The sequence below is a fragment of the Dermacentor andersoni genome, chromosome 4, assembly GCF_023375885.2.
Source record: "Dermacentor andersoni chromosome 4, qqDerAnde1_hic_scaffold, whole genome shotgun sequence".
NCBI lineage: Eukaryota > Metazoa > Arthropoda > Arachnida > Ixodida > Ixodidae > Dermacentor > Dermacentor andersoni.
The window spans coordinates 175,629,430-175,654,893 of record NC_092817.1 but is presented as its reverse complement, the minus strand read 5'-3'; the positions used below and the strand labels follow the sequence as shown (position 1 = coordinate 175,654,893).

The following is a 25,464-nucleotide window of genomic DNA, read 5'->3' as shown; positions in this document are numbered from 1 at the left end:
TGGGCGTAACTAGGCTGATGATGATGATGATGATGATGATGATGATGATGATGATGATGATGATGATGATGATGATGAGTGTGCCGAGGCGTAGTTTAGAATTGGTTTGCTTGTCCTGGGGTTATATTGACAACAAATATGTTGCTGTGTTAACCTTACCTGCAAATCCACAAACTGAATTTCATTCTTACTCGGCAGTTCATGAGTCAATCTAAGTGCACTTCCTGAGTGTAATCATGAGTGTACTTCCTCTCGTCTTCCACCCGAGTTGCGCTGCCCACCCATAGGAACATGTTCAATCATCAACTCGCCCAGCTTGCCGTGTTAATTAACAGTTTTAGTCATGCTAATTTCGAATACCTTAAAACACTCAACCAGCCTCGAGCCACGCAAAACTTAAGGTCAGACCACACTTAGACTTTCCAGCGCGCGTTTATTCCTGGCTGCTCCGGGCTAGACGCCTTGGCAGACATTGTTTCTTGTTCCGTTATGGACAGGTCTTCGAATGTTCAAGTTGGATGTTTCTACAATCCGCCCATCAAGGTGGTGCAGGAGAAAGCCGGTCTGCACCCCTTAGCACGGCCAGACTGGAGCAGGAGAGCGCGAGCGCGCACTCCAGCCCTGTTGTGGACACAGCAAGCGCTGCGCACACGAACTACAGCTGCACGTAGCTGCACTAGCCGTCCCGATCTCGAGTCACTGGAAGAAATTTCAGGATACCTCAAAGCTACACGGCGAGCGCCGCGGCCATATCCCTTCGAGACCTGCGGTGCACTGGTGGCGTGCATTGGGCAAAAGACTGAGTTATTCGCGCCTGGATCATGTGTTCCGGTAGGCGGAACTGACATGTTTTTTTTTTTTTTGCTTCTTCAAATAGATATCATACGTGACTCCGAGGTACAGCGCACTGCGCGTTACTGAGCGGTAAGGGCGTCGGAACGGCGCATGCAATGTGCGGTGATTCCGATGCTCGCGAACTCCTTTCGCCACTTCATGAGTGCCGTATCTTGTGTCAAGGGGTGCGTTCGCTAGGTCTGGAGCTGTAAGCATACTTGCATGTGTCCAGTGGATTCTTATAGAACGTCGTTGATTGGCACGCTGGGCCTTTATGTTATGTTTGCGCTTAAAACGCAGCTGTGCAGTCGCTGTTCAGGTTGCCTTCAAGTGCTCGTCTGCGTCCCTCAACTCACCGTCGAAGCCGCCGAGGGAAGGGTGCATGCTCTCACGCCACGAAGCGGTGATGAATGCGCTGCGAAAGGGCACTGTCACGCGTTAGCTCTCACGCAACCGAGTTGCGAAGAGCACGAGGGAGGGGGACGGGACAGTCGCTTTCAAGTTCATTCATTCGCTGGCACATTCGTTCCTTAGTTCGGGCTGTTCCCTTACATTGACAATGGTCGTAGATGGTTTCTGCACATTATATTTGTTTGCGAGTGCGTGCTACGCATTTTGCTAGTCGGAAATTTGAATTAATTTAAATTTAAGCATCATAATCCTCGATGTAAACAACTCGTTCACAGAGCTTCGTTCACGCGAGGCGTAAGCTTGGGCCTGATAAGGTCAAACTATTCCAGTGTGTTTTATTCCAATCTCCTGACGTAAAATTTGCGTAACCGCCGATGCAAGCATTAGGCGGTAAACCGCAGGGTTGCCTCAACAACCCAATCAAACGCCCTTTTAGTTTTAAGGAGGTCACTTTTCCTTGCTTTCAAAACGAATAACATTGCCTACATTCAGCGGTTTTTCGTTTATAATTCGCTTCCAGGAGGCGAGGAGCAGGCTCAAGTGGAGAGGGTTCGTTGGAGCCGAGCCAGCGCAATGAAAATCGATAACCGGATGAAGAGCGTGGTGCTGGCGTCTCTGATTGGTCCGCTTCCCTTACTTAGCTTGCAGTGGCTGGTCAGAAATCGCGGCAGCGTGCAACGGAAGGCTAAGATGCTGCTAAAGTGGGTCCTCAGCAAGGAGGAGTTGGCAGAGCGAGGTCGTAAACATGCTGAAAGTGCTCGAAAACGTCAGACGGTCATGAAAAAATGTTTTATCGTATGCAAATAAACCATGCTCTCCGGCAGGTATGAGTAGCCAGCACTTGAGCAATCAGCGGCAGCCATCTTTTATTTCGTTTCGGAACGGGACAGCCTGCGGTTATTCCGAAAAAAAAAATCAGTTTTGTTTGGCCTATTAATGCGTCTTCAACGCGTACACGTCACTTTGAAACGGTGAGTTTTCGCGGTTTTGTGACGTCGCGTGACCGGCCGGTGTAGGGGTTGCAGCCCGAAATATGTTGGCCAATAGCCGATGGAGAATGGGGAAAAGGCATCGAATGAGAAATAACTATTTTTTGTACGTTCCAATCAAGCATAATCAGTGAGTATAGGTCATATCAAATGGGAAGCTATCGCGGTTTTCCTGACGTCGCGTGACAGAGAGGCGAAGTGGGGTGGTCCAAAAATGTTTTTGACCAATCGCGGAGGGCTGAATGAAGAATTGTAATAGAAAAATTTGGAATCACTTGCGTTATAGTGCCCCTTATTTTGTATAGGATCATAAGTAAATGTGTGTACTCGTATGTAATAAATTAGGTAGCGTAGCTCCTTTGATATCATTAAGCTTGCGGTGCCCCCCCCCCCCCCCCCATTTGCAGATCAGGTGCTGTATTCTGGAAGATGCTTTACTATGGACGTTTCCAGTACGTAAGCAATGATACGCTTTTTTTTTAGAATCAACCTCTCTATATTCTTTTGATCGCACTTCTGCCAATGTAGACGGCCATTTATATTAATCAGCAAGTCACGACAAAAATATATCTTAAGAGGAGGAGATAGACACCGTTTGCTTGCTGTACCCGAAGGTGCTGCGATCTCCCGTTTTGAAGCACTTCTCGATGGACCATCTGCATAACCGCCTCCGAACTTCATGGTCTTCCAATCCGTTCTTCATTGTGGACTTCCTTCCGGCCGGTACTAAACTCCCTGCACCACCTTTTGACGTGTTGAACGGACACACACTTCTCGCCATACAAGTCTGTCAACTCAAGATGAATATCCACAGCTGAAGTCGCTTTGGCGCGCAAAAAGTGAATCACGGAACGAATCTCGCACTTCGTGAGGGTCAACAATAGGAACCTCTATGTCGGATGGCTGCTAAGCCAAGAATGAGCGGCGCAGCGAACTGCAGCCGGAGGGAATAGAGAGTGGGTGAACAGTCGCGCGCAGCAGTATTGCCGGATTTCTCCTCGCACGTTCCGGTGTGGCTGGAGCTCTTTGGGAACCTTATTTATGAATCAACTCTCGTACTTAGAACTGATACCATTATCTCAAGAGCTGCGACGTGACTATCGTGTCGCATAGTGAATAGTGTCTGGCGTGCAGGCAGTGTTGTTAGGTTGAATTCTAGCTCGGTGAATTTTACTGGTAACGTACTTACGAATTATCAGGAGCCAACAAACACTGACACATAGGACAACATAGGGGAAATTACTTGTGCTTAATAAGGGAAACAAAGAAACGCTAAATTAGTGAAAATGAAAGTGAATGAAAAAAGAAAAACAACTTGCCGCAGGTTGGGAACGATCCCACAACCTTCGGATTTTGCTTCAGAAATCGAAATCAGAAATGGGGCCCCTAGGTTAAGCCCCTTTCTTCTCGTACTTACGAATTAGTGATTTGTGGTGGGATTCAGTATAAGTGATAATCTTAAATAATAAACAGTGCGTACTAAGACAGGCTTGTGAGATTTCTCTCTTTATTCTTTCGAACACGCATTCTCAGTGGTGTCAATCTCAAAGCGGCCTTCAATTACCACCACAAGGCTGGTCGTCAGGTGAAAGCTTCGCCCATATAATGTATAACTATTCAAATCTTTCTTTATTCAAATCTCCTGAAGTCAAATTTACGTAACCACTGACGCGAGCATCAGGCGTTAACCCGCAGCTTTGTTTGAAAAGCCCAGTCAAACGTGCTTCTCGTTTATAGGATGTCAGTTTTTGTTCTGCTTTCAAAGCGAATAGCATTTCTTAGATCGAGCACTTTTTCTTGTCTAATTGACATACAAGAGGAGACGAGGACACTCAAGTGGAGAGAGCTTCGATGGGGCTTAGCCCAGCCTAATGAAAGTAAATGACCTGATGAGGAGGCTGGTGACAGCGTCTACGATTGGTCCGCTTCCCTTACTTATAGCTTGCGGTGTCTGGTCGAAAATCAGGGTGGCGTGCAACGCAAGGTTAAAAATGCCGCTAAAATGATTCCTCAGGAAAGAAATGTTGGCAGAGCGATGTCGTATGCGTGCTGAAAGGTCTCGATAACGATATACGGCCACGCAAAATCCTTTATTACACGCAAATAAATTCATGTTTGGCGGCAGCACCAAGTAGTCAGTGCCAGAGCGATACGCGGAGAGCCATATTCTATTCCTCTCAGAAAGGAGCAGCTTCCGGCTATTCAAAAAAAAAAGACCAGTTTCTTTCGGCGCAATAATCCGTCTTTAACGCTACTTCATTTTGACACGGCGAGATTTTGCGGTTTCGTGACGTTGCGTCAGAGACAGGCGAAGTGGGCGCAGCCCTAAAACGTTTGACCAACTGAAATCGATCAGACAACGCTTTTTTTTTTGCTAATAACGAAAAGGGCATCAAATCACAAATTATTTTTCTATCGTACGGTCTAATCATGCATAATCAGTGTTCAGCAATTTTATAAGATCGGGTATTTTCGTGGCGTCGCTTGGGAGACAGGCGCAGCCAGGCTCGTCGAAAATGTTTTACTAATTGTGGTGGGCTGATTACAGAAATGGAATAGCAAAGTTTGGAATACCTTTATTTTATAGCGCGCCTTATTTGAACCCGTAATAGTGACACTCCAAAAATCTAGGTGGCGCTCGGAGCAATGTGAGAGCACTGGGGAAAATATTGCGCTGGTACTAAAACTCTTTTATACCTACTGAAGCATTTGAACACGTAATATATTGCAAAAGCTACCAGTTACCTCAAAAACGTTATACTCTGCAAGTATAGAACCGCGACAACAATTAGAAACGGACACCGACCACAAAAGTTGATAAAAGTAACACGTTTCTTATTCTTCACCTACTTTTATAAACTTCCGTATCGGTGTCCGTTTTTTAATTGCTGCCGTGTATGTTCTCGGCCAAACAGTTTCCGTCTAATTCTTTATTTCGTATACAGAACCGATAACAAGCCCTTTATATTTAGCATATATAATCTTGGTGTTCGGCAAGCATCCTGGAATAGTGTAAAACATATAGCAAAATTGCTATATAACGAAATCTTGAAGTTGCTAGTGAAAATTTTCGCCAATGCTGTATTTAATTCACACAGATGTAACTTCGTGCAGACATTTTCCATCCCGTTGCCAACGTGCTCACTAAACTTGAGCTTGCTGACAGTTGCAGCCATGCCAAAGTAGTGGGTTAAATATTGCGAAGCTCGTAAAAGCACCCTCATGACGCTCTCAAGTACTTGGTCACGCAATATACTGCAAAACCCACCAAAAAACACAATAAAGTTGTTCTTTGTCTAAAAACAACCGTAATACGCTTTTTATTTCTGCACATTAGAAACTGGATGCTTTGTTTAGTTAACCAAGGACTCTTGGGAAACAAACTCCGAAGATCGTATAAGTAAATGAAATTTTGGTTAGAACAAAGATTACGCAATTATTTGTAACTCTTCTAATAAATCAACGAATGTGGAAGTATTTCCACACGTTCATTATTTGTTACTCACCCCATAGTTCTATAAACAATAAAACATAAACATAAACAAATATAAACAGCGTGCATCGTACTTTACACCGGAGAGCACGAAAGCCAACTACATGCCTATTAAAAAGCATTGAAATTGGAAGAAAACCAGTACTCTGCAATTGTCTTCAAAACATATAATCAGCCTACTCACTTCAATATATCTGCACGCATCACGCCAGGGATGACCATCACTTCCTACGAGTGTAATATCACTGCTGCTCTGTGTCTGTTATGGGAAGCAATGTAACTTCGTAAGCATATGATATAACACCTCCAAGTAGGCCGTGGACGAGGTTGCAACAATTTTCATTTAGCCTTCATTAAACAACACCAATAGGATTGCAGAATTAGTGCCAAGGATAGGCAAGCGCACTAGAGTACGTCAGAGAACCGGGTGGGGGGAAGAAATTAGAACAATCGCAGGCGCAAGGCGCAATCAGCTAGCCCACGACAGGGGTAATTGGAGATCGATGAAAGAGGCCTTCTATCTAGAGTGGACATAAAGATAGGCTGCTCATGATGACGATGAAGCCGTAACACAAAAGAATTAAAATTTGCTTGCATATCTCACCTAACAATATGTACACTTGCTCAGAACACACACTTTGTGAGCGATCTAGTTTCTTCAAAAAAGCGTGAAAACAGATATATAACGCTTTGAACGTGCCTAGTCGCATCAGCAGCTTCGCTCTAATATAATGCCATGGAAGTATAAAGTTTGTAAACAGGGATATGGTGCCTCAGAAAGGCTGGCCAACGTTTCGATAGGAGGACCTATCTTCGTCAAAGGCGGCCTCGTCATCCACGGCGTGTTAGTTTTAAAGGGTTAGCGCAGTGACGTCACGTGCGGGTGTTGTCGCTGGCGGCTGGTTTTAAAGAGAGAGACTACCAGAGGAAACAAGCGCTGTCGTCCGGCGTCTGTGAGCTTCATTCCCAAGACGAGGGGGCAAGACCGTGAGAGTGGACAGGCGGGGAGAAAAGAAAAGAAACAAAAGCAGAAAAAAAGGAAAAAAAAGAAAAAAGGAGAGAGAAAACGCGGGGGTGGGGGAAGCCAGGGCGGCACCAAGACTGAAAAAAAGGGGAGAGAGTGAAAAAGAGAAAGAGAAAAACAAAATTTTTAAGAAAGACCGGTGCTTGGGAGCGTATTGGGATGCAAGAGGTTAGGAAGCATTCAGGGGGAGTCGTTGGCGGTATGTTTTTGTGGCATTAGAAGGGCCGGTCAGGCGGTCAGTGCGCGAGTAACACAAAAGACATAAAAAACACACACACACACACACACACACACAAAAAAACCATGAGTTGAAAGTGACTTGAGTAGCATAGCAGCAGTACGTCGAGTAATTTTGAAATAGTTAAGATGGCGACGAGGAGTCTGCGGTGCAATGTATGGCGTGACTGAAAGGCAGCGGCATGGTCTTTCAAGGGGCATTGCCCCAGTCGCTCAGCGTAGGTGTCGTTACGGCGGCATCCAGAAATGGCGATACTTTGGGTTGAGGCGCCGAAAAAGGCATATTGACTTTGGAATGTGTTCATGAGGGGGTTTCAAAAAATAGATTAAAAGAAAAGGGAAGGGAAAAGAGAGGGGGGACGGGGGACCGAAACCGGAATAACAAACCGGAGGGTGACGCGCGCAGAAGCGGGCGGGGGCAAGTGTACATGGAAGAAGGGGGTCGTAATGTTGGTATAGACGTAAAAACCTGACATAGTACATCAAATTCAGTAGTAGGCAGGAAAAATCTTTTTTCGAAAGGGAAGAGTAGGTGAGGTTACGAATTAAGGTTAGTTGGTGGCCTAATGTGTTTTGTGTCTTGGTTGATGATATGAGAATTTCAGATTTAGGTTACCGCTTTTAAAGATTCCAAGTATCCGCGTGCCAAATTAATTCCTGTCGGGTGTAGGCAATTAAACTTGTGTATGAGGTATGATTCCGCATACTTCCTTTCGCGAGGGGAACGGAAATTTGTTTGTAGTATATAGAGCCTTGCTTTGTCAAATATATGACCATGTTCATTAAAGTGGCTGGCTACTGCTTTGGGTAAATTGTGTTTTGTGTCCGCGCGGTGACCGTTGAGTCGTGTATTAATTTGTTGTCCTGTCTCACCTATGTATTGTTTGCAACAAGCGGCGCATTCTAGACAGTAGTGTACGTTGCTTGATGTGCAGGTGAAAGCCGAAGTTACCTTGTGTGCGTAACTCGACGCTGTACTTTTAACTGTAGTTGTAGATTGAATGTGTTTGCATGTAGAGCACCTGGGGCGGCCACAGGGATTGGTTCCCAACTTCCTCTTTGTCTGTAGTTTGGCGTGCACAAGAACATCTTTAAAATTAGTGTTGCGTCTGTAGGCTACTCTGGGAGGGTCGGGACAGTTTCTGGTTACTGGTGAGAATCGGGTAGTATTTACTGAGGATGTTATTCACGGTTGGGAGTGCATTTGAGAATTTAGTAGTAAGAAGAGGCGTTGTTGTTCTTGTGATTCTCAGGCGGGGCTTGAGGACCTCGGCTCGATCAAGTTTGGTTGCAGCGATGTAGGCTGTTTGAAGGTCACTGTTTGGGTGGTTCCTGTTTGATAGGGTTTCTTTAAAGTGATCGAGTCTATCTATGTAGTCTTGATTTTCAGCGCAAATGCGACGTAGTCGTGTGGCTTGGCCTTTAAAGATGCCTTGTTTGCAATGTCTGGGATGGTGGCTAGTATATTCTAGGTACAGTTGTTTGTCGAAAGGTTTCTTATACAGCGTTGTCTTTAGCTCACCATTGTCAATGTATATTGTTGTGTCAAGAAAGTTTATGCGTTCAGTTGAGGATTCTGGTGTGAATTTTATTGTTGGGTGAACAGAGTTTACAAATGCTACATATTTATCTAGACTTCTTGACCATGTCCCCAGATTATGAGCATGTCGTCTATGTATCGTAGGTATGTGTGGGGCTTGGTAGTGCAGCGCGGTAGGATATCTGTTTCTAGAATCCCCATAAATATGTTCGCGTAGGTTGGTGCAAAAGGCGTACCCATGCTTGTACCATGTATCTGTAAGTAGTAACTCTCTTCAAATTCGAAGTAGTTATGTGTTAGAACTAATTCAAGGAGAGACAAGTAGACTACAGTAGAGTGTTGTGCATTGTGTTTAGACAGCGTTTGTTTTATCGAAGATAAACCATCAGCGATTGGAATGTTGGTGTACAGCGCCGTGACGTCTAGTGTTGCGAGAATTGTGTTGTGGGGTAGTGTGCCTTTAGTATTAATGTCCTCTATAATTCTCAGCAGGTGAAGCGTATCTTGTACAAATGACGGAAGTGCTTTTGACAAGTCACCAAGGTAGTGGTTAAGGAATGTGGCGATGCTCTCTGCCGGGGTGTTGTTGTTTGATACTATCGGACGGCCTGGGATAATAGCAGTGTATAGTTCAGCGGATCGAATTTTATGAATTTTTGAAGGAAGTGAAAACGCCCGGCAGTTTTGTTGCTTGGTTTAAGAAATTTGTATTCTGACGGTGTTATCAATTCATCAGCCAAAAGTGATTTCAGCCTGTTGGTAATTGTCACTGTGTAGGAGAATGTCCGATCGTTATCTAGTTTGCGGTAATGTTCTGGGTTGTTTAGTTGTCTGTACGTCTCATGCTTGTATTTTTCTATTGGCCAAATAACTATACTTCCACCCTTATCTGCCTCCTTCATAACAATGTCATACCGGCAACTCAGATTTGAAATGATGACTCTCCGATGCAGTTATGTTTATAGGTCGCTTAGATGTCTTGGATTGGCTTATAATTTCTTTGGTGACAGTTTTAAGGTATATGTCCAGTTCTATGGCTTGTTCTGGTTCGGGAGTCCAACTGGATTGGGCTTTAAGTGGTGTCGTCCCGGTGTCTAGTGTGTCTGCAAAAAGGTGTCGGATACGCATTCGTCGGGAGAATTCTGAGAGGTCCTTGTGAAGCTCGAATTCATTTATTGTGTTGTTCGTGGGGCAATTGTTTACGCCCTTGCTGAGTACGTCTATTTCTTTTTGACTTAATGTTCTTTAAATGTCTATAACATTGGATCGGTTTAGTTCTGTGGAAGTTTCCTTCCTGTCTGGTACTTCTAAACTCGAGGTCCCTCTTGTCGGCATGTGGTGGCTGTTTGGCTGGAAGGTTGTTTTTTGATTAAAATTTGCTTTTTTCCTTTGTTCTTGAACCATTTTTCTAGACTGTATTTCGTCGTTATGTTCTAAATCTCTCTTCTCATCTGGTGTCAGGGTTATGTTCCGAAGTCTGTGGCTAAAAGTTTCGATTTGCTCTTCGCAGGGTTTCTTGAGGATATTCAAAAGTGAAAGTGAGGCATTGTGTAATGTTGTTTGTCAGTTTGCACGATGGTGTGGTGGGAGTGTTCCTAGAGCTGGTACAGGCTTGAGTGTTAGACCTTTAGGAATTATATTTTTCTCTGTGCAGATTGTGTAGGTTTTCATATGGGAGGTGTAGCTCACATGTTTTTTGGTGTTTTCTAGCCTGTAGGAATTCGGTGCTTCGTGGCAGTGAAGAGATTGATTTGCGATGTCTGTCATTTACTTGTCTTTTTGCGGGTAGTTTTGCGTGGGGTGTTTTTCTGTTCGGCCGGTTTATTATCGTATGCCTGGCTTAATTCCATCTCAGTCTCTGTTTGACTTTGTGTGTGTGCAGGCAGGCATGTGGGGGTCTGTGTGAAGATTTCGGTGGTGGGTTTTCTGTTGTCTGTTGCAGTTGTGTCCGTTTGCACTGTGGTTGATGTCATTTTTGGTGTAGTGTGGGCCTTGTGGTTCTTTTCACATTCCGCTGTCTGTGTTCCAACTGTTCTTGTGGTGACTGTTTCACTTGTGCAGTGGCTTGCTTCACATTCCACTGTCTGTGTTCCCTGTGTTCTCGGAGTGACTGTCGCAGTTGTGTTGTTCGCGGTGGCACGCTCTGCAGAGTTGGTGGGGGTGGTATTTGAGGTGGAATTTAAAAGAGTTTTTCGGTACTTGTGCTTAATAAAGGACTTGATGTGTTGGGAAACTAGCTTTATTCCACTGCGGTTTAAGTGCAAGCCGTCCCAAGCTAGGTGTTCGTGTGGCGCTTCGTGTATTTCTGCGTGGTGCACGGTGTCAACATTCTTATGGACGTGTTCTAAGTTGAAAATTAATGAGTTGAGCTTGTTAATCTCCTCATTGTGCTTCATGAGTGCATTAGTTTGGTATATTAGTGGGCGGTGTTTGTTTTGTAGGCGGGGAGCGATAGTCGTTATGGTTATATGTGCGTTTGGGCGAGCGGCTTGAATGGTTCTTATTACGTCGTTCATGGACTCTATCGTGTCCGCGGCGCTTTGTGTTCTTAGGTTGTTTGTGCCTGCATTGATAATAAAGTGTGTGGTGTCAACTGGCGTGCCACAAACTAGCGGTAGAATATCTGATGTTTGTGCCCCACTAAGGTGTCTTATGTATGGCGCGTGTGGGCCTCGTGGAAAATGTTACTTTTTTCCTGCCTACTACTGAATTTGATGTACTCTGTCAGGTTTTTACGTCTATACCAACTTTACGACCGCCTTCTTCCGTGTACACTTGCCCCCGCCCGCTTCTGCGCGCGTCACCCTCCTGTTTGTTATTCCGGTTTTGGTCCCCCTCCCCCTCTCTTTTCCCTTCCTTTTTTTATCTATATTTTTTTAACCCCCTCATCAACATATGCCGAAGTCAATATGCCTTTTTCGGTGCCTCAACCCATAATATCGCCATTTCTGAATTCCGCCGTAACGACACCTACGTTGAGTGACTGGGGCAATGCCCCTTGAAAGACCATGCCGCTGCCTTTCAGTCACGCCATACATTGCACCGCAGACTCCTCGTCGTCATCTTAAGTATTTCAAAATTACTCGACGTATAGCTGCTATGCTACTCAAGTCACTTTCAACTCATGTTCTTTTTTTGTGTGTGTGCGTGTTTTTTTTCTTTTTTGTCTTTTGTTTTACTCGCGCACTGACCCCTTCTAATGCCACAAAAGCATGCCGCCAACGACTCCCCCTGAATGCTTCCTAACCTCTCGCTTCCCCAACACGCTCCCAAGCCCCCGTCGTTCTTAAAAATTTTGTTTTTCTCTTTCTTTTTCTTTCACTCTCCCCCCTTTTTTCATTCTTGGTGCCGCCCTGGCTTCCCCCCCCCCCTTTTCTCTCTTTTTTTGTTTTTTCCTTTTTTTTCTGCTTTTGTTTCTTTTCTTTTCTCCCCGCCTGTCCACTATCACGGTCTTGCCCCCTCGTCTTGGGGATGAAGCTCACAGACGCCGGACGACAGCGCTTGTTTCCTCTGGTAGTCTCTCTCTTTAAAACCAGCCGCCAGCCACAACACCCGCACGTGACGTCACTGCACTAACCCTTTAAAGCTAACACGCCGAGGATGACGAGTCCGCCTTTGACGAAGTTAGGTCCTCCTATCGAAACGTTGGCCAGCCTTTCTGAGGCACCATATCCCTATTTACAAACTTTATACCACAGTGTGCTGCTCCATCTGTCAGCCCCTTGCTTGTTTTTGGACTTCAATGCCATGGAAGTGTAATTAGACAGATTTAGCAGAGCGTTTGCTTGTGCTCCGCTCCGCACATGTTTCACGCGCACCGGTGGCTGCACAGAATGCATTGATTTCGCTTATCTAACAAGAGCGTCTTCCAGAGATGCCACTGACGTGCTCTCAGCTTGGCGGTAAAACGATTACGAAAGCAACTACACGCTCCCTGACGCACCGCTAAATCAGTTTCCTAGCGGAACGTGGTCAGCGTCCCACGTTCCGCTGCCGCTATGTGTGCTGTGCGCATGCGCGTCAGTGTTCCCAGTAGCGTTTTGCTGAGCGGCTGCGTGCCAATTGTTGTGATAGGCCAGTCTGAGCGGAGCGGACCGTAAACTCTGTGCTAAAACACTCTATTTACGCACGCAGTAACTTTCTGAAAAAAAATATGCTTCGATGACCTCACACACTGTTTGGTCGTCACTTTTGCCCTGAGTCTTACCAAGCGAATGGCACGCTCAATATGCCTTTCTATCTCCCTTCGTAAGTATTCTCTACGTTTCTTTATAAAGGCAATGTCGGGCAGATCCCCCCGACTAGCCAAAGAAGAGTGTTACTTGTTTTGCTGGCGGTTTTCTCCTCGTTACAAAAGCATGGTTCTCACGGCCAGTTTGGGCCGTGATAAACTTTGGCTTATGTATGGCTTGAGAGTGAAAGCTCCTGTTGCGGCCTGAAAGAGGCATTTTACGTGTCAGTGAGGGCAGACTTTTGGATGGCAAGCTACATATATTACCACCTTCTGCGTGAAGCCACATATACCACTTAACAATAACGCGTTCTTCTCTTGTGCCGGGGTGTAAGGCGTTCACAGTTGTGTTACCGTCTCTCCCTCTCAGGGCAACACTATCTGGAGCCTAGCGGTCGATTCTCACCATTGGCCACCCAATATTGCGTTCGCCGTCACCTTAGGAATGGCCGGCAGATGGTACAGGCCGAAATATCCGGACAACGTGTACCCCTCGACAGGAAATTATACGCTTGGCTTTCCGTGCGCAGCGGACGAGCACGCCCCAATGGGTCAGATGGTCAACGTTACTGAGGTGAGCAAAGAACTTAGTGCCTTTTGTGAACTTGGTACAACTAACGACCATCAATGCCTTAAACATCTGTTAACGCGCCCTCGGTTCCCGTTGTTCAGCTCGGAAAGAAGCTGGCTCTTTGGGAAGAACAAACTAAGTTAGCACGGCTGGATATTTGCGTCTGCGTACAAGGTGTCCCAGCTAAGGTTAGCAAATCTCCTCAACGAAAAAAAAAAAAGATCGCAAAAATGCGATGCAAGAGACGATTTTAGACCTACTGTATTTGGTCGTCAGACCTTTGGCGATCAAACACCGTAGGTCTTATGATTGAATCTTGCACCTTGTTTCTGTAACCCTTATCTTTTTTTTAACAGCTTGACTAACGTTAGCTGGGATCACATGGTAGACACACCTCCAATGTGCCGGAGTGATGACAAACAGCAATGATCACGCAGGATTAAGCTTCCGCTTTCTTTGAATAGGGCTCTCCGTCTCGCACATCATAGGTGAACTTGGGTGCGGCTATCCTCCTTTTGACTGCAGGATACCGGAGTCACCTTGAAAAGAGGGAAGGTAATATAGTTCCTGAGTTTAGCTTCCATTTCATGCATTTTTACTATGCAAGGTACTCTGCTTTGTCATATATTATTTTCATTGCAAAACACTAATTTCAACATACCTTTATCCTGACATGGCTAGCATGACGTAAGTGCACGAGTGTATGCATGTTATAATGCCAATTAGCTACGGCGAGTATGTCGCTATAGGTACTTAGGAGGAAGCATATATCGGGCGCTGCTATGTAAAATCACGGGCGGTATAAAACCCCTTTTCTCGGCAAGCACTGCACCGAATTTTATAATGTTTTTTATTATTATTTTATTATTTTTAAATACTTTTGGTCGTCTTGGCCGTAACAGGGTGGGTACAGCAAATTTGCACATAGCGTAAAAAATGTAAACACCTTACAAACGTAAATAGGACATGAAGCAATGAATGTTGAAAATACAATGCAAAACAAATAACCAAATACAAATACAATCTTCTGGCTAAAAAATACACGTTTGTAACATTGTGACAGTGAAATCGGAAACAGCATAAAAGAAAGACTATTGTATGTATTTCTAGAATAGTGTGACAACGTTTGCACGACATTACTAAAATTCGATTTCATAAATAGTTTTAACGCGTTCCTCAAAGATTGTAATGCTACTCGACTGCAAAACAGACGCCGGCAAACTTTTCCATTCCTTATTCGTTCGCGAAAAAATATGAATTAGCGTACATATCCAGATATGCTTTTGAAATTGAGAACATGCAATCATTGGTTGACCTGACGTTTCTAGCCTGCCTGGGAGCAAGATAGGGTGTGGTTTCAATATTGACGTGGCCTTTTGATAACAAAAAGTCTAGCCAACTTCCGCCGTTGAGCCAGTGGAGGCAAATCAAGCAACCAAAGCATTTCGGAAACAGAGTCAGTACGATAATACCGGGAAAGAATGAACCTTGCAGATTTTCGCCGTATCTTCTCTATGCGGTGTATTAATCCTGATTGAAACGGATCCCAAATGACACTGGCATACTCTAACGTCGGTCTAATGTAAGTTAAATATGCAAGTTGTTTGACGGGTGTGGTTGGTAGCTTTAATTTTCGGCGAAGAAACCGTAATTTTTTTTCTGCAGCTCCACAAATTCTGTCTATGTGTGCTTTCCAACTTAAGTCTTCCGAAATTTTTAAACCTAGGTATTTTATTGTTTCAGCTTCGGCTACAATTGTTGAGTTCATCTCATAATTACACTTAATAACATGCTTTGTTTTGTTTGTAATTCTGAGCATGACTGATTTAGATTCGTTAATTTTCATTGTACTTTTTGCGGCCCAGACTTCTACAGCTTTAAGGGCTTGACTAAGTGACGCCTGATCGTTTTGGTTATTGATTTCACGATATAATAAACAATCGTCTGCTAATAACCGGTTGGTTATGTCGTTACTTATGTGATGAGCAATATCATTTATGTGAACTAGAAATGTTGGTTACATTTGTAAGAAAACGTTAACATCTAGCGAATATGGGCAGCAGACTATATAAGTCTTCATTTTTTTGTTAAACATTCTTGAAAATCGTAAAATTTCAGGAAAAAGAAACGCTGCTGTAAGGTTTACCACTGTGTAACTCAGCGATGAAAAGTGATATCGAAAATTTGTAAATGGCATCTAAAACTACTCCTAAAGTGAATAATTTTTATGCATTATACAATCCTGTAACTGATGCAGCTAATTTGGGCGTGTAACTTTTCCAGAATATTTAGAACCTTTCTAGCGTATTTACAAAGCATGTATATTCATATATGTAATTTTTCCATTTACGTTGTCAGCAGATGTTTTTTACAGAACTGCAATATTTATTTTTGATGAAGTGTTACGGATGCGAAACCTTAGGGCTTCTGTCTTTAGAAACGTGCCAATTTTAGGTAATTCATATAATAATTTTTGGGTCCTAAATCAACATTCTGCTCATAGAGTTACTAGAACTTTCTTTTTTCGCGCAAATGTGATATAGTTCAAATTGGTCCAGCGGTTGTCTCATAAAAATATTCCCGCGTTTTACAAGTCTTTGAATACGAGTCCGTGGAGTGGACCCCGAGCTAATGCTTCCTCCAATATTAGTGAAGCGCCGGTGGTTTCTTCACCTCACTTGGATAAATTTGTTGATCCGTTTTCTATGCTATCGAGAACAAAGCGTGCATTCGCGTTACGGTGAACGAGCTCGCGCTTGCTTTAAGACTGTTATAAAACACACATAATGAACAAGCTTTATTTTAAACTCCATGTAAAGTGATGCATACAACTGCAATTAGAAGCCTTTCATGCTCAGTACTTCATAACAAATGTTACTTTTGTTTTCCAATTCCCACAGGCATGCATTGACCAAAAATACAGTAGCAATTTCAAATACGATTTCGCCTATAAATCAGAATTCACTTACAACAAGCAAGAGAAGTGGCTGTTTACATACGACACCGCACGTTCCCTTCGATTGAAGGTAAGAGCATAAGTTCACGGAGGAGTCCGTAATTGATTATAGTTTAACTCTTCGTTTACTGCCACGAAAAATGAGCGAACGTGCCTGTGGGTAAGGAGACAGCAAGAACCACAATTAACCACTGGGGCATTGTACTGTTGTCAACTTTTTCAGACGAACACGTCGACTGAGTATCCCTCCGGCATGTCTCTGATTGTTTAGCGCAGCTCAGGCAATGAATCGGCTTCTGAGTGGCGCACCTGTGTAGCATCGACTTGTCACATTCTGCAAACAGGCACACCGACACGTTCATCCCATTTGCAATCTGATAACCACTGATCGCAGTCATAATTAGCTAACTTCTATGCTTCCGGCAGATTGACTAATGACTAATGACTGATGGTTGACTGATGAATTGACTAATGGTCTCGTCATCAGAGAGGATAAAAATAAGCCAATATATTTGCTCTAAAAAAACCGGTTAAGTAACGCCAACTGCTCACAGAAAATAAAACTCAATAACGGTGCAAACAAAATATCAGGATGCATGAGTTGAGCCAATAAATGGTGCCAAAAACAAAGACGCATTAGATTCTGGGTAGCAATCATTGATCACGATTCCTGGGCTTGTCAGGAATCATCACTGCTGCAGTGTTATCTGGAAAGAACGCCACGCAACCGACAGCAGAGTCGTCGCCGGCGATGATAAATTAGATAAACGGACCTGAAGTTTAATATTTGCCTTTTCAAACCAAGGTAAAAGGACAAGAGAGTATCCTGTGAGTCGTCACCGCGTTCTCTGCACTTAGAAATGTTTTGCGAAGGACGCATAGCTGCGTATGCGCGAGTCCTTAAATTTCTGCTCACTGCACATATTGTGTCAAACCCATTTATGCCACCATATCCGTACTTTCGTTGACAAAAGCTACTGTATAGTGGATAAGCTGAGAATAAAGTAAAAACAAATATCGCTGCCACGCATTACCAAGTTCCGGCCGTATTCGACAGACCATACAGACTCTCAAAGGAATATTACTGCTCTCCGATCACGATTTACCTTCATTGTTCTAGTGAATAGGACCACAAAAGAAGCTCAAAACTGGATTTCATCCAGAATTTGGTGAACGCTGCTATTCTTGAGTTTGTACTCTACTAAAGCTACTGGAAGAGTGCAAAGTAACATCACCACGGTAGCGAACATGTACCAGAAGCTTTCCAGCTGGTATCAAACGCACCTTACAGATGCCCGTGGATGACAGCAACTACTCATTCCAATGTTCGCACTCCAAAGTAGTAGGAGAGCAAGTAGTGGCAACCTAGCAGGCAGGCAGGCAGTTTGACAAGTGAAATGGCTTGTATAAGCCACCTACTTGCAGTAAACATGTTGAATGTTTTTGACGATGCGAAGTGTTTGAACCCCAACGAGGGGTTCAAAAGAACCGTTTGCTCGGCATGTTGGTAAACTGTCCTTGAAACGACAGCGCAAAGTAACACGAAATTACATATTGCGACAGAAGCTGCGGGCGGGCTGTGTACGTCCTGTCATTCTTACTCATTCTGTAATTTCACGCTGTAGTTTAAGTATGATCAGCGCTGTCAACATGTTGACGTTCGTAGCGCATTGCGTAATTTAGCACTGTAGTGTTACGCAGAGAAGGGCTCTGGTTGCAGCCAAATTGCAGCTGGTGTGAGGTACTGGCGACTCAGGCAGTTCGTTGAGTTTCATAGCTCTGTAAAACGAAACTTTCTGACCAAACCCACGCGAACTTTCCTGGCTGTAGCCACTGCTGCTCCTGATGCCTCGCCGAATATCCTACACACTGGACTACACTCACACAACGAATCGTGCAATATAAAACCGTAGGTAGAACCACTAAATTTGTGCCAGCTGCCTGTCTGTTCTCCATGCGATAGCTCAGTGAAACTATAAATGCTAACTACATATTCTCAATGCAACAGACTTGCACCTTAAAGCGCATAATTTCTTTATTGAAGATGAGCATTTTACACCTTCTTGTTCGGAGTTTCGCACTTGTGCTCAGGGGCTTCTTGACGGGTAAAATGCACAGGTCTTACAGATACCACAATTGTCAAGTCTGCTGATCACGTAGATGGCGTGATGGAAAGTTGGCCGATCCTGGTGATAGCATCATTTCGGTGTCACGTGGGCCGCGAAGTGTAGGTCTCCACATTTGCCAGGCAGAATACAATCGGTAGCTGCTAACCTGTGCCATAGATAACCTTTTAATGGCATATCAGTAACCGTTTCACAAAAGTTTTCTTCACGTAGATAGTAAACACATGTTGTAACTGCATAATTTTCACTAAATAAGAGATTTGTGGCTAGGTCAATTTATCGCTTGGTGATCAGCGTGCCTGCTCCAAACGAACCTGACAGACTTTTGAGACCCAACTGCACCTCTCGCGAGAAGTTGTAGGCTTTCGCTGTTTTTCAGCTCATTTCGGCAACCGAGTTTGGGTCGTATTTCTGCAGTGTTCATGAAATTCTTTCTCTGTATAGAGATGGAATGCCCAGCTTCCTGCAAAACGCACACGGTTCAACATGTCACTGAATTACATTGGCGTGTTTTAGGCAGCATATGCTTGCGTATGCGCTGTCGTTCATGGTAGCTCACGCATTACAATAAATAAAACCACTCGCAGGTATGCACCAGACGCATAACCCTCTTCCGATGGGCGCCTTCTAAGTAAATGGAGAGTAAACACCAAGCACCACCGACGCGTGGGGTGTATGTTTTAGGCGTTCTTATGTTCTTATTTTTTTTTTTTCAGGCCAATGTGTACTTTATACAAATGCACCAACTAGTCGAAGCCCCTGAGAGCTATTGCAAAATTTTAAAGGACGCTGACATGGAAAGTGCGAAAAATGAGGACTATTTCTATTCTCCTTCGCTCGCGGGACCACGAGCTTTGAGATGGCTGAAACGCTCATTTATGCTTACAAAAGCCCCAACGTGTCGAAAAGCTTCCATAAATCATGCTCGACTCCTAAGCGCATCTTTGGACTATCGACCATAATCACTATTAGTATAGACCAACGGAACACATTTGTTTCTATTTTTTTGTAATCCTTAGAGAAGGTATTTGGTTTTCACGATAACCGGACATGAATCCGTCGTGATAAAGTGCTCGCTATGCTACCGAGTTAGGTAACACTGCTGTGAGAAGTACCGGGCAGTACGGGAGCTTTGGAACTGAGCACAGAAGGCCATGACCGCGCTTCTAGCTCAGAGTCGGGACATCGCCAACCACGCTGATTAGTACAAAATTTTGCGATTATTTTCGTCGTACCAATATATCGCACACCTGCATCCCATGCTGCGGTCACCTTGAGGGCTATAAGTTAAAACTATTGTGATTTCATTTCAATATCATGACGTCAACTTTATGTAACCACCTACCTAAACATCGCCAGGGGCATACTAAGTTTTTAGAACCCTGCAATCTAACTTTGTCCTCGTGTGGAAGAGGTTCCTTTTGTTTGGCTTTAAAACGAATAGCATTTCCTATAGTGACAAGTTTTCTCTATGTCACCCACTGAAGGGAAATTAGGAGGGGAAAAGGGGCGAGAGGGTTTTTGTGAGGGCCGAGCTATAGCGGAGCCAAAGTAGATCACCGGAAGAGGAGGGTTCCGCCGGTGCCTCCGAGTGGTGCGAGTGGATTAACGTGGCCGCTCCCTAAAGAAATAATTCAACAATAGTGGGCACTCTGTGGCTCTGTGGCACCCAGCGACCAAACTGACTTTAGCGCACCCAGCCGCGGATGCGAACAACAGAACTACACTCCCGGTTTCGCTCTTGGGCGCGCGCACTTTAAACGCTACCTGGCACATTTTACATAGTGCATTGCTCACATCACATTCGTACATTGCTCACATCAGCGTGACATTCGTTTTTGCTTCTAGTGCTCAACCGCTCACTGTCTCGGTCGGGAATAGTTCTTTTTTATTTATGAAAATACGATTGAGAGCACTCTTGACAAGCCTTCATCGAAGCTGTCATCAGCGCAATGTGCAATTTCATAAATTAGACTGAAGACGTCTTATGAAATTAGGAAATCTTGACGCTCTATAAAAAATGGCCATTCCGGGTTTCCTATGCGTCCTTCTATTGTTATGGCACAAAGCTAGGCAGCAGTACTTCCCGTACAAAGCTCCGCCGGATTGCATCCCCCCACCCGCCATATGGAAAAACTTATTACAACCATGTGCCGTTTTTGTATTTAGACCTTATTGAAGAACTGCCTTTGTAAATAGTGAAAGTGCGCATTACGAACAAACGTAATTCACTTTTACAAACACGGCGTGGAGGGCACCCGACGTGCTCAAAACAATACCGTAAAATATGACGAAGGCATCTTATTGCCAAGAATTGACCATTGTCTAGTCTTATTTCGTGCTCTTTCAAGCACAAACTCACGGGCAACTGCGCGTCTTCGCCAGACCTTGGTCTCAGTGGACGCATCGGTACACCAAATATAAAAAGTGTCCACAACCTGAAAGCTACAAGACAGGCTATCTGCCAGACGCCAGCTGAACGACTTCTAGGCGCGCTTAAGACAAGTTCATGGGTTTAAAGGTTACTGTCAGTCGTTTGGAAGACGGAATTCTCCGCATACAATTTCCTGGTTATTGATCTTCGGTGTTATTTCTTGCACATTTTACTGGCGCAAGCAACGTGCACACTCCCATGTTTTCACTGCTGGCAATCGCTCGTTGCGTTTTCAAAAGCGTGAGTACAGAACGAAGGCAAATGTTGCTGGGGAAGCGGAGACATGAACAGCGCCACAATCATGGACCCGTAAGATTCACTTAACGGGTCCACTAACTGTTACACTAACTGCATTAAAGCCCGACCTGTCTTTCGTTAATTTCGTCGCAACACCGGCTGCGGCTAGCGTGGCAAAAAGCTACCATAAAAAGTACCGAAATGAGTTACAGTAACGCCGGGGCAAAAACAAAGCGTCACAAACATGTCCCGCTCAGCTTTACTACTCGCCAAACTGACTGCGCAACAAGTTCCGAGCTATCTTGTACAGCGAAGGTGTAAAGGGCTACCTACTGCAGTATCGTGTCCACATGTAGAAAAAAAAAATCCAAAAGCTGTAGTGCAACGCCGGGCCGACCCGTGGCGGAGCTGACGCAGGCGTTGACCACTCCACATACGTCGGCCGATCCCGAAGATAGTGCAATACCCGGCAGATCCCTGGCGTAAGTGAAGCAGACGTTAAGCACTCCCAGTACGTAGGCCACTCCCTCAGATAGTGCAATGGCGGGTAGACCCGCGGTGGAAGTGAACCAGAGGTTAACCACACCCCATACGTAGGCCGCTCCCTAAAGTAGTGCAAAGTCGGGTAGACCCGCGGCGGAGGTGAAGCTGGCGTTAAGCACTCCCCATAAGTAGGACGAACCTGCATATATAGCAATGTCGGGCCAACCCGCAGCGGAGTAGAAGCAGGCGTTAAGCACTCCCCCTATGTGGGCTGCTCCCAAAGATAGTGCAAAGCCGGGTAGACCCACGGCGGAGGTGAAGCGGGCGTTAAGAACTCGGCATACATAGGCCGTTCCTATGATAGTGCAATGCCAGGCCGACCCGCGGCAGAGGTGAAGCAGGCATTAAGCACTCCCCGTACGTGGGCCGATCCCTAAGATAGTGCAAAGCCGGGTAGACCTGCGGCGGAGGAGAAGCAGGGATAAGCACTCCTCATGCATAGACCGCTCCCTAACATAGAGCAATGCCCCACGAGAAATGGAAGTGGCGTTAAAGATTTTGGCCAATCGCCTAAATGTAACTGTGGAAAGCGGCAAACACAATTTGCAGTAGCTTTAATTTATAGTTCCAAATGTTTCGTTCACGAATTAACTAGCCTACAACTTTCCTATGGCCACAAGGCGGTCGACATATAAGTAGTTGTCATCTGGCAGTCAGGCTCCAGATGTATAGCTTTTCCAGCCACTTTCTGAGGGTGACAGCATGCAACACCACTGCGCTTTATCAATTACCCTTCCCTGCCTATGCTGTCCCACATACCAAGTCCATGTCGAAATATGTTTGCAGTTAGTCGCAGCTGTTATTTGGCGGAAACCTATCTCAGCACGCGAGATATAGCGAATGGTGTGCATATATCGGCCATTTGCTCGGCATTGAAATCGCAGGATATACTCACTTACGGACTATGCCGTACCGAAAGGATCGTGAATGCAAAGCGAACGGACACAAAATTCGTAGATGTACACACACGGTAGGTTCACGCATAAAGAGTGCAGTTGTGGTAACGCAAGATGTATCCTATAATTGTAGGGACTCATAAGTACTTGCGACGGCATTCATAATTAAGCGTCAACGATTGCTGAGAAGTAGTAATATTTAGAAACGCACCCTCATGTCGACAGAAATAAGTCCGCTTGCCAAACGTGTAATCTGAATGTTGTCCAAAAACATTCAGATTACCTTCCCGTCAGCCTTTTATTAGTTTATTTTAAATAAATCTCTAGATTCGAAGCAACCTTCCGCCTTCATCGCGTGTTGTCTAGAGGCTTCAGAAGCACTTTTAGGAGTCGACTTACGTCGTGGTATTTCAGCTGCGGCAATGTTTTGCCATTATGCAGTATATAAGGGAAAGCTAAGTGGGACCAGTATAAAACGGAAAGCCTTGTGGAGCCAACTTATAGTTTCAAAGGGATGCGCTGACAAAACTGCGAGCCGTATGACCAGGAAAGCTGGCAACGTACTCTGCCACCAAACTTAAGGCACCGAAATACTAGATGTGCAAAGTATGCAGTCTCGACGCGACATGACCTTGTTGTTGCTTTACCTAAGTTATGCCAACCCCCCCCCCCCCCCCCCCCACACACACACACACCGCCGCCGTCGCCGCCGCCGCCACCAAAACAAAATTAAATTATTAGGCACTCTTGCTCACGTCTTATAAGCAAAATAAATCACTCAATTCGCCTCTTCAATCATGCATGTCATTTCATGGCTTAGTGCTGACACTGTGACTGCTAAAATAAAGGTTGGAAATTATTTTCCTTTATGCAGTTGTGCGAGACCAAGAAGAATATGACGCACGTGCATTACACCTTCGCCGCCGTGAACATCCAGTTCGAGGATGCCAAGGACTACTGCGGCTTCGGAGAGTTCCCGAGACTGCGCGTGTTGAAGGCTCTGGCCCGCTTTTTCGCGTTCAACTACACCTCGGACAGCCAAGAGCAGGCGTGCCTATCGACCAGATAGCAAGAACCGCGCCCACAATGCCATCAATTATTATCAATTTTTTACGCTAGTGATACCCTTGCGAAATGAATTTCATTGAAATGAATAACTTATTCGACGTCACTATTATTCCTGACGTCACTAGGCCAATAAATATACTGCGCAAGAAGTGCTGGGCTAAACTGTATAGTCAACTACACTGTTCAATACAAAAGCGGCCAGAAAGCGGCCAGAAGCGGCCAGAAGCGGCCTTAAAGAAGTAGTCACTGAAAAAAAAAAAACATGCAGTAGTATAGGAGCAAACACTACAAGTCATGCATTTTTTTCCTGACTTGGAGATGCACTGAGGTGTTGATACTCTGTGCTCTGCAAACGTCACTCCTGCACGCGATTATAGAATTACGCATGGCCCCTCACCACGGTAACAACACACGTAGCACTTTACTCCCGATGCTTCAACTCGTCCAAGATGCAGGAACAACTGCGGCTAAGAGTCATGTAGTAATCTCAAGGCGCGCGCACCCGTCATTTTTGCATCTATATGGCGATTAACTGAAACTCGTTTGAGACGCCAGACTGCGGTGCGTCTGCCAGAACAGCGAATCCAGATTAGAGCGCTTCCTGGGAACCTGGTCGGTGCAGCGATATATCGAAGGCGAAGGTACGTGTACGTGATACAATGCAGGAACGGAACATGGTGGCTCTAGTTGCAGGAATACTTGACGTACTTCTGGGACAAGTAGCAGGGATGGCGAAGCTAATAGCCAACGAAGTTAGTGAGTTCGGGAATGTTTCTATGGATGTGAAGATCACGTTGCGCATGGTGCCAGATGTTGAAGGCAAGATTGCGAAATTGAAAAAGAAAACGAGTGGGGCTCGCAATACACCGGAAGATACAGAGGCTAGTCAGAACAACGAATATTATAGTCATTGACGTCAACCTGCAAGTCCACTTAGCGGATCGCGACTCCGCTTTTGGGCGAGACTGCATAATATTTTAGCCGTCCTGTAGCTGCAACGACGAGACGCAGATTCGCTTTGTGGGCAGTACTTTTTCTAGGAGGCCTCAGGTATAAAAAGGTCGATTAAGAGGAAGCTCTAGCTCGGCTGCTCCTATCTAAATACATATAAAAAGAGAATTCGTTTTTCTCGGCAACCACTGCAACGAATTTTACGAGGTGTCTAGATTAAAAAAGAAAAAAAATTTAGAATCTAGGGACTGTTGGATTCGAATTTTCGAATTAAGTCACCAATTTTTATTGAAAATTGGCAAAAATCAAATTTTCTCAAAACAAAACAAGTTTACAACTTCGTAACTCAGCAATGAAAATTTATGTCAGAATTCTGTGAATTGCATCAATAGTACGTCTAAAGTGCACAAAACTGATGTGTCACAAATGATTCTCAAAAAATTTCGTAATATTCAAATACAGCTTCTGCAGAACCCTTGTACACAACGTAACAAATTCATGTGACATGTAAATTCACATATGAATTCGTCCGATTTGAAAGGTCTAATGGATGCCGTTTAGAGGACCACTATATCTATTCTTGATGCAGAGCTACTAATGTGTATACTTCGTGCTTCTATTTTTTTCGAAGTTTCGAATTTTTGGATGTTCTTTGAACAATATTCAGGCACTAAATGGAAGTTCCGCTTCCAACAATCACTAGAACTTAGTTTTCTGTCTCAAACGCAATAAATTTCATTAAAGGGAAGCTGAAGAGTCTGTCGAATTCAAGAAGACGCTCATATACGGATGTGGGAACCTTATAAACCATGTAGGTAAAATTGGGTTTTTTTTTTTTCAGTCAGGAGTGACGTAATCGTCGGTTGAAATTGCGCTGTAGCTCCGCCCCCCGTCGAATGCCGCGCGCTGCTGCTGACGCTGAC

At 44.7% G+C, this 25,464-nt stretch overlaps 1 protein-coding gene across 2 annotated transcripts in view; it reads left to right on the top strand.

Annotated features, from left to right (window-relative positions):
* The window catches only part of LOC129384872 (uncharacterized), a 50,164-nt gene extending 25,897 nt beyond the window's left edge, over positions 1-24,267 (top strand). Inside the window, exons 5-7 of one of the 2 annotated variants that reach the window (XM_072287574.1) lie at positions 13,130-13,333; positions 16,231-16,356; positions 23,397-24,267. In XM_072287574.1, the coding sequence (XP_072143675.1) occupies positions 13,130-13,333; positions 16,231-16,356; positions 23,397-23,591 (525 nt within the window). In that variant the 3' untranslated portion in view covers positions 23,592-24,267. The remainder of the gene's footprint in view (positions 1-13,129; positions 13,334-16,230; positions 16,357-23,396) is intronic. The other variant, XM_072287575.1, reaches the window with a different exon arrangement.
* The last annotated feature ends 1,197 nt before the right edge of the window (positions 24,268-25,464 follow it).